At 37.6% G+C, this 14,641-nt stretch overlaps 1 protein-coding gene across 1 annotated transcript; it reads right to left on the bottom strand.

Annotated features, from left to right (window-relative positions):
* Positions 1-2,846: 2,846 nt before the first annotated feature.
* On the bottom strand, positions 2,847-8,905 carry LOC124640398. Its single transcript, XM_047178157.1, has one exon. The coding sequence runs from the start codon at positions 8,339-8,341 to the stop codon at positions 3,104-3,106; it is 5,238 nt and encodes a 1,745-aa protein (XP_047034113.1). The 5' UTR covers positions 8,342-8,905; the 3' UTR covers positions 2,847-3,103.
* Between the last annotated feature and the right edge of the window lie 5,736 nt (positions 8,906-14,641).

Below are 14,641 nucleotides of genomic sequence, written 5' to 3' on the forward strand. Positions count from 1 at the left end.
CAATTATTTGGTGATTCTCGGCCGGTGAACCATGGCCGCATTCTTTTGAATATTTCTATGTTGTCAACTGTTCTGATAACAATTTCTTTTATTGATGAAATAGACTATTTAGCAACCTTTTCAACCCCTTCCTGAATACGTAATGGTACATATTAACTAAGTCTCACGTTTTGCTATCTGTGTGAAGGGTTTATTTATAATATATTTTAGCATACACATTGCCACGCCAGTAATCCGTAAAAGGGTAGGCAGATATAATTGTGTGCGACCCGGCGCGGCGCCTATAGCATTAGGAAAGCTTCGGTAGGGGGCGCAGTCAGCGTTTATCGGGTACCATTGCGATATCACAGTTAGGTCTAATACTAGATGTAACAGCTATTGTCAGGGCCAAAATAGTAAGTTAATTATTGTAAGTTTCATCTAAGTTCCACATATGACGATCACAGAGTGGGTGCCTGGGCTTGGACTATTTAAAATATTTAAAATATGTCGGCTTAACTTTTTTTTAATATATGGCAACTAAGAAATAATGGTGTTTTACCAGAAGTAGTAATAATGGCGTCCACGGCCGATTTCGGCCACGGCGGCTGTTCTCATTTAAGGTGATCAGCCAGCTGCACAGGACATATTATAGTGCACGAGCATTTGCGCAGACACAGGTGCACTCCCTATTCCTTTACTCTCAAAACCCGATGGGACGAAAGATATCAGGCGCAGGACTGACATTTATGTGCTCTCCGAAGCACGGCTGAATCAATCACCAACTTCCAGACTACGGGCTGCTTTTGTGAAAGTTTAAGAGAACTTTTGTGAACCCGAGACCTCGAGCACAGCAGCCGCGCTTTGCGACCACTGGACCAACGAGGCAGTTTTCCTGATGTAATCTTTATAGAATGCTTAATATTTTCTGGGCTATTAGTCATAATTGACCTTTCATACATTCGAGTTGTTTTACTAAGTCAGTACTACAAATACAGATTATAACCACTACTACAATTACAGAGTTAAAAAAAATACAGACTCAATCATTTTAAAAATGTTACACGCAACGTGCAAATACATATTTATGCAAGAATTTACCATGCGATTTTCACAGTCAAGAAATACCAGGCACAACACGAGGACCATAGTCATAAGATGTTCCCATCAGGCATCAGCAATTCCACTAGAAATCAACATCATTAGCAGTTAGTGCTGGCGACCAATTGGAGCTGGAATGGTCCTCGCCTGCCGAGCAGTGCTGAATGAGTCATGACGTCACAGCTAGCTTAAGGCAAACAACATTAGGTACTTTATGTCCTTGGAAACTTAGCCAATGGTGGTTATTTTAGCTTGTATAGAATTGAGATATTTTTAATGTATGTTCTTCTTTTGAATATGTATATAATCGAATACAATCATTAATCAAATCATAAGTTTCAATTAATTCTGCTAAATAAATAAATATTTTTTATAGTTTTCAAGCAGTTTCAGAAGTGAATTTCAGGTCAGAATCGAAACCTAAGAAGGCTGCTTGGCTTGTGTATCAACTGCATCGTCGTCCTTGTGGGACTAACAACAATAAATTTTCCAATACTAACTTGTCACTTACCATCAACACGTTCAGGATACTAGAAACTGAGCAGATATGGATAAAATCTGTTATCTTCATGGGACTGCGCTTGCAAAACCTGGAGAGACAGGGCTATCTCAAATGCTTTGGGGAGTCTCTCATCTGGCTAAGAGAAACGTACCTAATTACTTCAGGAACCGAATTACAGCACAAGATAAGGCTTACTTTTTCATAGAATTTGCATAATTCAAGCTACCAAAACATTGCAAGTTTCTTGTCTAGTAATGTAAGAAACACGTTACGTAGGTAACAGAAATCGCGACTCTCTCAGGCGTGCGCTATTGATTCCAACACGGCCCTAGACGATACTAGGAAATCTTAATTGATTATCCTATGACCTAATTGCCGTATTCCTCCTGTCGATGCGTATGTAATACAAAGGAATACTATATATATACATGTGTATATATTGTATATCTCTTTGATTTACAGCAAATAATTACAGATCAGTGGACTGCGGCTAGCGGTCGCGAGTGTTAAATCGAGCTTGAGGTGTTGGGTTTGATTCCAGAGAAAAACGGCGTTATCTCTTTATTTAGGTTATTTTTTTATTTTTTTCTAGATACGTGTTAATGTTGCACTAAGCTTCATCAGTACCAAAAAATATGTATGTGTATATTTATGTTTTCAGAGATGACGTTTCGATATAACAAATAATAGCTTTACTACAAAAGATGCCGAAGATCCTGTGATGTGGAAGACCAATATTACTAATCAATCAATAAGGGTAAGATAGCCCTCAGACAGACAGAAGATATGTAAAAATAACAATTACTTTGACGTCAATTTCATACGCATACACCGTAAAATTCAGATTAAATAAACCAAACGAATCGTCATCATCATCCTACACCAACAATTTAAGAACATACTACTAAAGTGTCAAAGTCATCAATCGATGATCTCCATTCACTATCTCATTGACAAGCGACTTCGACAGGGATGACGTCACTCATATTGTCATCAAACACAAGTGAGTGCCGCCAAAAATGTGTTCAGTCTTAGTCACGTCTGACGAAACGTCATGTTCAGTACATGCAGTGTAAAAATAAGTATGCTTATGAACAGTTTTTGGAATGACTACGGTGGGCCTACGACGTGGCTACGACTTGGCTACGGCAGGTCTACGACACACCTACGACACGGCTTGATTTGAATGATATGACTGAATGATGAGTAATATTGTTATTTTTTTAGTTTACATTCATTGTTTGGAGATGAATAAAAGATCTTCTTCGATAGTAATAAGGCGTGTAATCAGCGATTGGTTTACAATAAAACAAAATTTTGTTATATATCGTGTGCGCAAGTGTCGAGCGAATTTGCAAGTGCATGAGGCGCGGCGCGCGGAGGAATTTGGAACTAAAATCGTAACGCCATCTAGTGGGGCTCGCAGGAATCGCAGGTACATGTTCGATTGATGACGATGCGTAGACATGCCGCCCGCCTTGGAGTGACAGCCTCCAACGCAGAAGTAGAAGTTGGGAGAAGTTAAGGTTCTTCCTCCTGTAGTAGCGGACACAATCTGGGGTATGACCGTCGTATTACTCCGTTAGCTGTTTTGATGTCAGCTACACGTGCTAGTCCATCCTTCCCAGGGAAAGTGGTTATGACTCGTCCAAGACGCCATTTTAAGGGTGGCAAATTGTCATCTTTGATGAGCACTAATGTATTGGGTGCTATTGTGCCGGTGTTGTACTGCCATTTGGTCCTTGTCTGCAGTTCCGAAACGTACTCCTGCGACCAGCGTTTCCAAAAATTTTGCCTCATTTGTTCGATGCGCTCGTAGCGGACCAGGCGTGATGTATTCGAAGCTGTGAGGTCTTCGCAGGCAGGTGCAGTGAGCGGCCGGCCAATCAGAAAATGGGCTGGTGTAAGAGGGAGTAGGTCGTTTGGGTCTGAAGACATGGGATACATAGGTCTGGAGTTGAGGAGGGCTTCAATTTGTGCTAATAATGTTGAAAATTCCTCATACGTGAGGTTAACGTTTCCTACGCGACGGAGATGATATTTAAAAGATTTGACCCCTGCCTCCCACAAACCTCCAAAATGTGGGGAGTACGGAGGTATAAAGCTAAACTTAATATTTTCATTTGCTGCAAAATTTAAAATATCATTTTCACTATGATTTAAAAAATCTGAAAATTCCTTGAGTGCGCCTACGAATGTTTTTCCGTTATCGGAAAATATATAAGCGGGTTTTCCGCGACGACATAGGAACCTTTTTAAAGCAAGTAAATACGCCTCAGAAGTTAAACTTGTGACCAATTCTAGATGTATCGCTCGAGTGGTAAAGCATATGAATAGGCACACATAACATTTTTCAAGTTTTGAACCCCTTCCCTTCCGATTCAATATAAACATAGGTCCCGCATAATCCACACCGCAGCGCAAGAAAGGATACCCCGGTTCCAATCTCTCAAAGGGTAAGTTACCCATTTTTACTGATAGTGCCTTCCCTTTCTGGCGAGTACATATAATGCACTTATGTACCGTCTGCTTAGCTAAATCACGACCCCTGAGTGGCCACCAACTCTCTCTGATAGTAGCCAAGAGAAGCTGTGGACCAGCATGGAGTAGACGTTTGTGTTCAAATTGAAAAAGTAGTCGCGTGAAGGTATGTTTTGAACATAACAATATAGGGTGTTTTTTACTGTATGGGAAGGTGCGTGAATTTACTAATCTACCTCCCACTCTTATAATGCGATCAGAATCCAAGAACACATCAAGACTAGATATGTTTCTCATCGACTTTACAGGTAAGTTATTTATCAATTGATTCAAAATGTCTGCAAATGATGCATGTTGTGCTAAGCGTACTAAAACTAACGTTGATTTATTTAATTCATCAGCCGTTAACGGACCAATGCTACGTTCCGTTTTACTTTTAATTCGTGCATTATTAATGAATCGTAACACGTAAGCGGCTGCACGTCTCATGCGATTAAAATTTGAAAAACGTTCGAAAATAAAAATACTAGTATAAGTCGACTGTGTAAATAAAACCTTTGATTTCATTTCTGGTAAATCGTTTAAATTTATAATTTCATTCTGGTTGTCATATTTAAAATTCATGTGCATATCCTTTAAAAATGCTGGCCCGTGCCACCAAATATCTGTACTTTGAAGCGCGTCGAGCGTGAGCCCGCGAGATAAGAGGTCAGCCGGGTTGTCTTTACCAGCAACATGTAACCACGGCAACTCACCAGTCAGTTCGTTGATTTGCACGACTCTGTTCTGCACGAACGTTTTTAACAAATTAGGTGACATTTTAATCCAATTTATGACAATCATTGAGTCAGACCAAAAATATATGTGGTTAAATTTCAATCTCCATGACTGAACAATTTTTTGATACAGCTTGGCACCAACTAACGCTCCGCACAGCTCAAGACGTGGTATTGTGACTGGCTTAATTGGTGCGACTTTGGTCTTGGCACAAAGTATCCTAACTGTAGCTGGTGAGTTGTCATTGTATGTACTTATAAAGGCACATGCACCATATGCATCCTGTGATGCATCCGAAAAAATGTGTAAATCTGTATAATTTGTATTTATTTCCCTGACATGACGAGGAATTTTTATGTCTTGTAAGTGTTGAAGAGTGGCAATAAAGTTTTTCCACGTAGACAGAATATCATTTGGTACTGGATCGTCCCAACTTAATTTACAAAGCCATAGTTTCTGTAAAAGTATTTTCACAATTATAATTGCGGGTGATAACAAGCCTAATGGGTCATACACCTGTGAAACAACGGACAAGATAACGCGCTTAGTCACATGAGTAAAGTTTTGATCAATTTTTGTCGTAAAATATAATAAATCTAAATAATTTAACCAACCAATACCCAGAGTTTTAGTTAAACAATTTTCTCCTAAAGATAAATCTTTTTGTTGATCTGTTGTAGATGATTCCGAATTAAACAACCATTTACGTAAATGGAAGCAACCAGATTTTAAAGTATCATTTACTTTGGTACAAATATCTAATAAACATTGTTTATCATCATTACCTGTAATTAGGTCATCGACAAACAGATCTTCGTTGATAACCTGTTTTATGACGTCATCCTTACATTCCGACGCCAGCTGTTTGATGCAACGAATGCTTAGATAAGGAGCGGACGCGGTACCGTATGTCACCGTATTAAGCTGAAATACACCGAGTTCATCGGATTTATTTTCTCGCCAAATAATTAATTGAAGATTTCTTTGATCCGGTTGTAGATTAATTTGCCGGAACATCTTCTCGACGTCGGCGCATGCAACGAATCTAAATTGACGAAATCGTAACAAGATTGAGAAAACATCATTATGTAAACTAGGGCCAATATGCTGAATATCGTTAAGCGATTTACCCGAAGTTGACTTCGCACTACCATCAAAAACAACCCTAAGTTTCGTAGTGCTACTATGAATTCTTAAAACACCGTGATGCGGTAGAAAATAATTTGGTGATGGATAAGAATTGACTCGACTCATGTGACCTAAACTCAAATATTCATTCATGAAATCACAATATAACCTTTTATATTCAGGCGTAGATTTATCTAATTTTCGTTCAAGTGCGTGAAAGCGATTAAGTGCGAGCGCATACGTATCTCCCAGTGTATCGCTGGGCTCGGCTAATGGAATGCGCACAAAAAACCGACCCGTGTTATCGCGGTACGTAGTTTGTAAAAACAAGTTTTCACACAAAGACTCGTCATTAGTTAATTTATTTTGCGGAGGTAGTTCTTCTAGCTCCCAGAATTTCCTAAGTTGAGCGTCTAATGATTGTGAGTAATTGCATTGAACTCGATTGTTGCGTGAAGTTTTTTTATTCAGCAATGGGCCAGATATTACCCATCCTAACTGAGTATTCTGAAGATATGGACCACTACTTAGGCGAATCAGTCCATCAGTTAAAAGTTCCCAGAATTTATCTGCCCCAATTAATAATTCGATTTCTGATGGCGAATAAAATTCCGTATCAGCTAACTGTACATGATCAGGGATATTTATGTTTGAAGTTGTACCTAAACATGGTAATTGAGCTGTTATTTGATTCAAAACTAAACACTTCATGCGTGTGTTATATTGTGTAGTTTTAGATCTCAAATTAATTTCACAAGATTGTGTAGAATTAGTCACCGAGTTACCTACTCCGGAGACTTGCACAGTGGACTGTATTAAATTGAGTTTAAGTCGTTTACATAATGATTCCGCTATAAAGGAATGCTGACTACCATTATCTAGTAAAGCGCGAGTAGTGTGATAGTTATTGCTTTTATCTGCAACCTCAACTAAAGCTGTAGACAGCAGGACAGTCTCTAATAATGAATGAGTAGTGCTCTGATGTGTCGTATGAGATGCAGAATGTAATGTGGCAGTATGTAAAGACTTACCACTAGTTGTATTCTGTGACGATGCCTGAGAATTATGCGCAACGACTGGCGAGGTGGATACACTCGCGCTATCGTCACATTTATCATGAAGTAGATTGTTGTGTTTTTTGTTGCATTGCTTACACGGACCAAACCAACACTCATCTGCCGAGTGATTAGCGCGTAAACAATTGCAACATAACTTCTTTTCATTAACGAATTTTATTCTATCATTAATATTTAATTTTAAGAATGACTCGCAAGAATAAAGCGGATGATTAGCTTGACACATAGCGCAAATACGAGGACGTTTGGAATTTTTATTATTAGGTTGTTTATTTTGTGTTGATGTGTAACTATGTGATTTGTTTGATTGTTGTGACTGTGACGGTTTTTTTATGTTATTATCTGTGTATGATTTACTATGTGCAAAATTAATAGTTTCCAGTACGTCAGCCCGATTTTTAAGAAACGTTATTAAATCATCAACCCTTGTACGTGAAATTGACTGATTTTGACTATTTATAATTGAACTTTTGTGAGTCTCCCATTCTCGTTCAGTAACAGAATCTAGTTTAGATGTAATTAAATAAATAATCAACGTGTCCCACGACTCAGTTGGTTCGCCGAGGTTTTTGAGGGAACGTAGATTTTTGAGAACGGTATCAATGAGTTTACGAATTTGATTAGGTGATTCCTTATTAAGCGACGTCATAGAGAATAAAGCTTTAACATGGGTTTGCACAAGTAAACGGTTGTTATTGAATCTGTTTTCTAATAACTCCCATGCTACATTGTAATTCTCTGAGGAGAATTCTAAGGATTTAATAACCAATAATGCACTGCCAGAAAGAGAAGATCGTAGGTAATGGAATTTTTGCACATTATCTATTTCTTTAGAGTTATGTACTAGAGAAAGGTAAGTATCGCGGTACTCCAACCAATGATCATAAGATCCGTCAAAGGATGGAAGTGAAATTGTAGGCAATTTAACTTTACTAAAAATTTTTGAACTGTTTTGAACATCATCTGCGTTAATAATACACTTAGCTTTGGTCACATAAGCGTAGTAATTGGTTTCAAAAGATTCCCTCTCAGATAGTTCTTTTTCTACTTGACTATCAGGTATTTTTAAGTCTATTTCATCCTGAATTTCTGTAAATTGCTCTAGTAGTAAGTCTACTTTTTGTAAACGAGTTTGTAATTCTGATTTTATGGTTTCAGTCGTAGTCATTACTTCTACCGAGTCCACATATTTCATGAATAGTCTAAATTTACCGCGAACAACACCTCTTCTTTTGTTTAAATCTTTAATTAACTCTTCACTACTGCTACGACTTTCCTTTGATGGAGTTCTAGTCATTTTGTAGTTTGTGGAAGGCAGTGGAAACCGTTATTTTGTACTTAAGATTAACAAAGGATATTTTTATATTTTTAAGTTGAGGGTAGCGACGAGACGAAAGAAACTTACGCGTTTTTAATTATTTAAGTATCAACACAACACAACACAATACAACACTATCAACACAAATGAAGCACACAATAAAGAAAAGGGCTAAGGATTGATAAGGATGATTGGCCTGACCTTTTTATGCTGGTACCATGGGTCCGTAGATGTTCTTGCTGGTGACGTCGTTCGTGCGTCCGATTTATGCTGGTCGCAACGATTTCTTCCGCTGCACCCGGCGCTGAAGGTCCAACTTATGTTTGGAGATGAATAAAAGATCTTCTTCGATAGTAATAAGGCGTGTAATCAGCGATTGGTTTACAATAAAACAAAATTTTGTTATATATCGTGTGCGCAAGTGTCGAGCGAATTTGCAAGTGCATGAGGCGCGGCGCGCGGAGGAATTTGGAACTAAAATCGTAACGCCATCTAGTGGGGCTCGCAGGAATCGCAGGTACATGTTCGATTGATGACGATGCGTAGACATTCATTATCATAGATTTCATTTTGAAAATGAAACTCATTTTCAAAATGAAATCTTTTCTACAGTATCTAAATAAAAATCTTGTGAAATAAACATTACATAAAAAATATGATTATTCATTTCTGTCATTCTCCTGTATCCTGCGATTTCAAATTCGATATGGACATTACATCTATTTAGATAGATAGATATTAGAACAACGCTAAACACAAGTTTCTGAACGTGTAGCATGCGCAAGCGCCGCTAGTTAAAGGAATAGGCACGGTGATGTCATCGCCTAGATCGAGTCCGTTTCGGAGTCCGCCGCTATCAATATACAGGAAAACAACTCGATGTTATGCTATTTACTTTACATATATTCTTATATCTTTACTTTTATTGAACTCAGAAATTCAGTTGATTATTATTTTCTCCTTCTCTCTCCTCTCCCTCCTCGCTAAGGTAGCAATTGAAGTTAGATATATTTTTGGCTATAATTAGTTCCAGCACAATTTGAAATCTTTGATATGAAACATCACTTATTAAAGTTTATATATGTTTAATTTATTCTGTTATGTTGTGAAATATTTAAGTATAAAAAACTGAGTATCGAGTGATGAAATTGTTATAGTTCATCGATATAGATGCAGTCACTGCCTGATCTATGAAGATCTGACTTGTCGAACTACGTATTAAGCACTTAAAAACGGAGGTATTTATGGTTGTTAGAAAGACATTGAATGAATGGGGCTGGTATGGTGAAGATTAACCAGATAAAGTGTCCAAACTTACAGACCAGAGTCACCTGCGCAGTTAACAATTTTTTAATTAAAATTAACATTGAAACCGAATCAGGACCGAATTGATAAATATGTTTACAATTCGCCAGACAGAAAAAATGCAGTTTTATTAAGCTCCAAGTCTTGGACATGTCAAACTTGTTTACAATACGTCACTCGCGTTAATTGCATTATTTTGTGACGTAAGCAAGACTTGCATGTAATGGAACGTACTTGTTTTTATACGTAACTTTGATCTAGGTATGGCGTATAGACCTTGAAGTCATCTTCAGAGACCCATGTATCATTATCATCATCTTCCGAGCCTTTTCCCAACTATGTTGGGGTCGGCTTCCTGCCTCACCGATTGCAGCTAAGTCCTTGTGTTTTCCAAGGAACGACTGCCCATCTGACCTCTGACCCATGACCCATGTATCTACACTTTAAATTGCTTACATCAAAATAGGTTCAGGCGAGAAAGAATACAAATGTTTGGCATACACACAAACATACAAAAACTAACATATATTACAGTATGAAGAAGATATTTTCAGGGTATATAGATCAATTTCCTTGATAGAAATGCTTTATACACCGTGACTTTTTAGTCGTCTTACAACGGCAGCCCACTTCATGTATCCAATGACTAGTAAACGTTCATATAAAAAAAAAAAATATTTATGAGATTTGAAAAATTTAAAAATAAAAATTAATTCATTATTATGATGCATGACGTAGATTATAAGAACACCCTGTTGTGAGCGCTGCCCGAATCTTGTATCAATGGAGCGCGGCGTGTTGGGAAGGTACCTACTTTCTACCGTTTGATACGTAAACTTTTTTTTTCAGTATTTTTCTTTGTACCTATTATCTTAATTAAGTAAGGCTATAAAATTAATAATCGTGTCTAGTGGTATTTTATGTCGGATAGATTGAGTGGACCACATTTGTAAGACGACTAAAAAGTCACGGTGTAGACGTACCTCTAATAAAAACTATGTCACGGCGTTTTGTTATAGAAATATCATCATTATAATTGCATCAGAGCTTTGTGAATGATATTGATAATGAATATCTTCATACACACAGAAAATACGTAATAACTTAGGTACTACAACAGGTAATTTTTTGCAAATAGCATATATCCATTTACGTTCGCTAAAGTCCAGCGATGGATCAAATTAAAATGCTAGTTTTCTCGAAAATGTTGGCGCTGTGAGCTCTCTTTTCTTTTAAGCCCTATGTGCTGGATGTTTGTTTTCAATATATCAGGAAAATTAATTTGACATAAAGATTATTTATTTAATTAGAAAATCCAACCACACAAGTTAATGACATCCTCGTCTAAGGGTGCGTCCACATCGCGGACAGCTCGCGATCGGCTCGCGTGCTGCGCATTCGCGGCGCATTCGCCAGATGTGGACGCACCCTAAGTCTGCTATCCTTGTTGACTTGTATCGAGAGTTGATGCATGCTATAACTTATAAAACTTCTCTGGCCTAACTAAAATAGTTGACTTTTTAATAATATTGTCAACAGTTAAGTACAACTCTCCATATCAAAAGCCTACTAAAATAGGATATTCTCACTAATCCTTTCAAATCGCCAATTTCAGATGAAATTGTTTCCTAGAAACAATTAAACCATTCCAAAACTCGATGGTTTTAGCAGATAACGAGGCGTTACTCGTTATTTCGTACTATTGTCTCCTTCCAAGTAAATTCCAGAACATTCCTAGAACATCGAAAACTACATAATAGTTAGTTGATCTTTGTTAGTAATAACAAACGTATCGTTTTCGCCGAAAGTCTAGAATTTTGTGGAAAAACAGAGGTTATCTAGATATCGGCCTGATAACAGTACATACCGAACTGAAATCACTCGTGAACAAAACACTATCGCTTGGTCTCGCGTACATTGCGCGCTCACTTCGATCCATAGGTGCAAATTGTTGTACTAAGCAAGCAATGAAGCCTGCTTTGAGTTTTAGTTTCAAATGATACGAAAAGCTTAGTAGAGGTCATTTTATTTTGCAAACAAGCAGACAAAGAGTTTCCGTGAGAACAACGATGTTTTTCTTTTATTGCACGATCCAGAGGATTCATAGTTTTTTCAACGTTACATGATGATCAGTCCAGCATTTTCCCGATAATGTTAATGTTGTGGTCGGCTTCCAGTCTGCGGCTGAAAATAAATATTAAATCGGTCCGACTGACTGTCTGGCAACCCAATTACTGGGCAGTGCCGATATCAGAAGGTTAGACCGCTCGTCAGACATTCAGGATGATGTAGGTGAATCATTTTTATGACAGCCAGACGGACCGATTTCGGGCTATTTAAGGCACAAAGGAATTCCAGTGTAAAGGTACTGTGAAATAAAAACAACTTCAAATATACTGCAGTGCAACTGTAACATCTTAATTGCATTGTTTCTGAAGTATCTTAATTTTATTATGCTACCATTTAAAACACCAAACTGTCCTATGTAGACTCTTAGAAACGTGTATAGATAATAGTCCGTTTTCCCGCGGTTTCACCAGCTTCCCGCGGCAACTTCTTTCCATTCCCGAATAAAATACGAGTATAGCCTATGCTACTCGAGGATACAACTTCCCAACAGCAAAATATATTTTTTTAAAGGTTCAGTAGTTTCGGAGCCTCTAGAGTACAAACAAACAAAAAAAAATCCTCTCTTTTAGATAGAAGAATAGCTAAAATAAAACAAACTAATCCATAACCACCTCTCATTAAAGTCTGTTATACAGTCACACATCGACAGCTTGACCATGGCTCACCATCGGATCGATGGCTATAATTACTTAATACACCTTCACTTGAGCTGTAAATGTGCACTTACAACTCCGCAATTAGGAAAAAAACTTCACACTTTCATAAATATCATAAGAACGCAAATTATATGCTGTCAATATAAAAAAAAACTTGGCAATTCTGTTATCCTTTAAAACTAAGTTTAATTTTTAAGTCTCATAGCAGTTCACGGTACAACTCAGCGCGAAAGAACAACTAGGTAAGGTAGATCTAAGTAATAAACTTCGTATCCGCACCCTTATCACATACATGTGCTTATACACTGATAAGGCGAGCAATGATAGTATCTAGACTACTAATTAGGTACAAGAAAAGACAGTTCTACCCGTAAGAAAGCTTTGCATCATTTATCTAGCATAATATAGTCTTCTTCTTTGACGGGTATGCAGGATTCACATTATCAAAATTTAATTACCCCACAAAGCGGTTTTGACCTAACAGGGTTTGAACCCGAGACCACGCGTGCTTGGGAATCTCGCCTTGTAACCACTACGCTGCAGTCTGGTAATGCGAACAGGGAACAATGAATCCAAACTTTAACCAGCTTTCTGAAAATGCTACATGATAAAGCCCAATGAATTTTGAACATAGAATAGCTACATAGAATCTTTGTTATATAAATAAATATATTGAGGTTTCCTTACCTTCGTCTTCCACTCGCAGCTTCACTTCTGCCCTCGGAAGACACTTCTTACACCCGAAAAAAAACCTTCCTTCAAATAATAGCATCAAAAAATGCAGTATTTAACACAAATCAGACCAATAGTAACCTAGTTCCTGGAGATCCCAGTTCCTATACCGAATCCTACTTCCTACTTATATTATAAATGTGAAAGTTTGTGAGAATGTATGGATGTATGTTTGTTATTCAATCACGCAAAAACGGCTGCACCGATTTGATTGAAATTTGGTATGTAGATAGGTGATACCCTGGATTAACACATAGGCTACTTTTTATCAACACACCACGCGGGCGAAGCCGCTGGCGGAAGCTAGTATTACTATAATTTTCAAGTTCTACCCATTATAAAACTAGTTCCCCCAAAACAGTAAGTTACACAAGCCATGGTTTGGTCCTCCGACTATGACGCAATGGTGTTTGGGCGTGAGCTCGTGACGTCATGCAGCTGAGCGACTGACTCCCACTCGCGACCCCTCGTGATAAGTAGGTACTCCTGCGTACCACCTATCCACCTATTTGGTGATTTGGGTATATGTTAGGTAGCAATATTGTAAATGATGATTTGGTTGAAATTATGGGATTTAAAAATTGAAGAACATTGGAGAGTGCAGACCCAGATAACCTTCAAACTTAGGCAAGCTTTCAATTTCGGAAAAAGCCCCTTCTTAACTCCTCCCTCCCCACAATCATATAGCAATGTTTATATCCCTTTAAAATACCTAAAACACAGGTACATCTGTAAGGATATAGGAAACTATAAGTAATATGTAATTAAATAAGTAGTATGTACAATAAATATCCTCGGTAGCGACGTTTCCTAAAATCGTAAAACATTGCGCGGTTTCGTTTCGTTGGTAACTCTTTTGTTACCCTTTCACGGTAAAGGACTAAGCTGATTTCGATGAAAATCATATTGTGAAGTACTTAGTAGTTTTTTTAGGATGCAATACAAGAGAAACCGCGAAAAATAACTAACTAATTTACGATTACTGTGGACTGTGTGAGACCTAACAATTTCATTGGTTAAGTAATATCTAAGTTTTAAGATCACTAAAAATAGGAAAAAGTTCTTTATGGAAAATATTTGGAAAAAATATATTAGTTTTTATTCGTAAAGGTTGAAATTAGTTAGTCGGTAGGTAGGTAGCGCCAACGGATCGATGGCGCCGTCGCCTCTGCCACTCTCTCAAGATAAAACATCACTGCTTTCCACTTTCCCTTTTCTATTTCCATTAGTTTTTTCAGCATAATCAGGCACAGGAAAAATGCAGAAAAAATGATGTAAAATTTAGTTACTTTATATACGTTTAGATGATAGAAAGCTTAGCTGTAAGTTGATAGAAAGAATTTTGCCGAAACACTACAAGGTTCAGGTTTTCAAAATCGATGATAATGGCATGCGATGGTCAGTGCTTCAGTCTACTGTACTCTTTCACAAACAAGCTATGTTTAAATTATACTTA

Source organism: Helicoverpa zea, chromosome 20, assembly GCF_022581195.2.
Source record: "Helicoverpa zea isolate HzStark_Cry1AcR chromosome 20, ilHelZeax1.1, whole genome shotgun sequence".
NCBI lineage: Eukaryota > Metazoa > Arthropoda > Insecta > Lepidoptera > Noctuidae > Helicoverpa > Helicoverpa zea.

Bases quoted from the DNA above. Each gene is read 5' to 3' on its own strand.
- LOC124640398 (XM_047178157.1), bottom strand. From the start codon at position 8,341: ATGACTAGAACTCCATCAAAGGAAAGTCGTAGCAGTAGTGAAGAGTTA.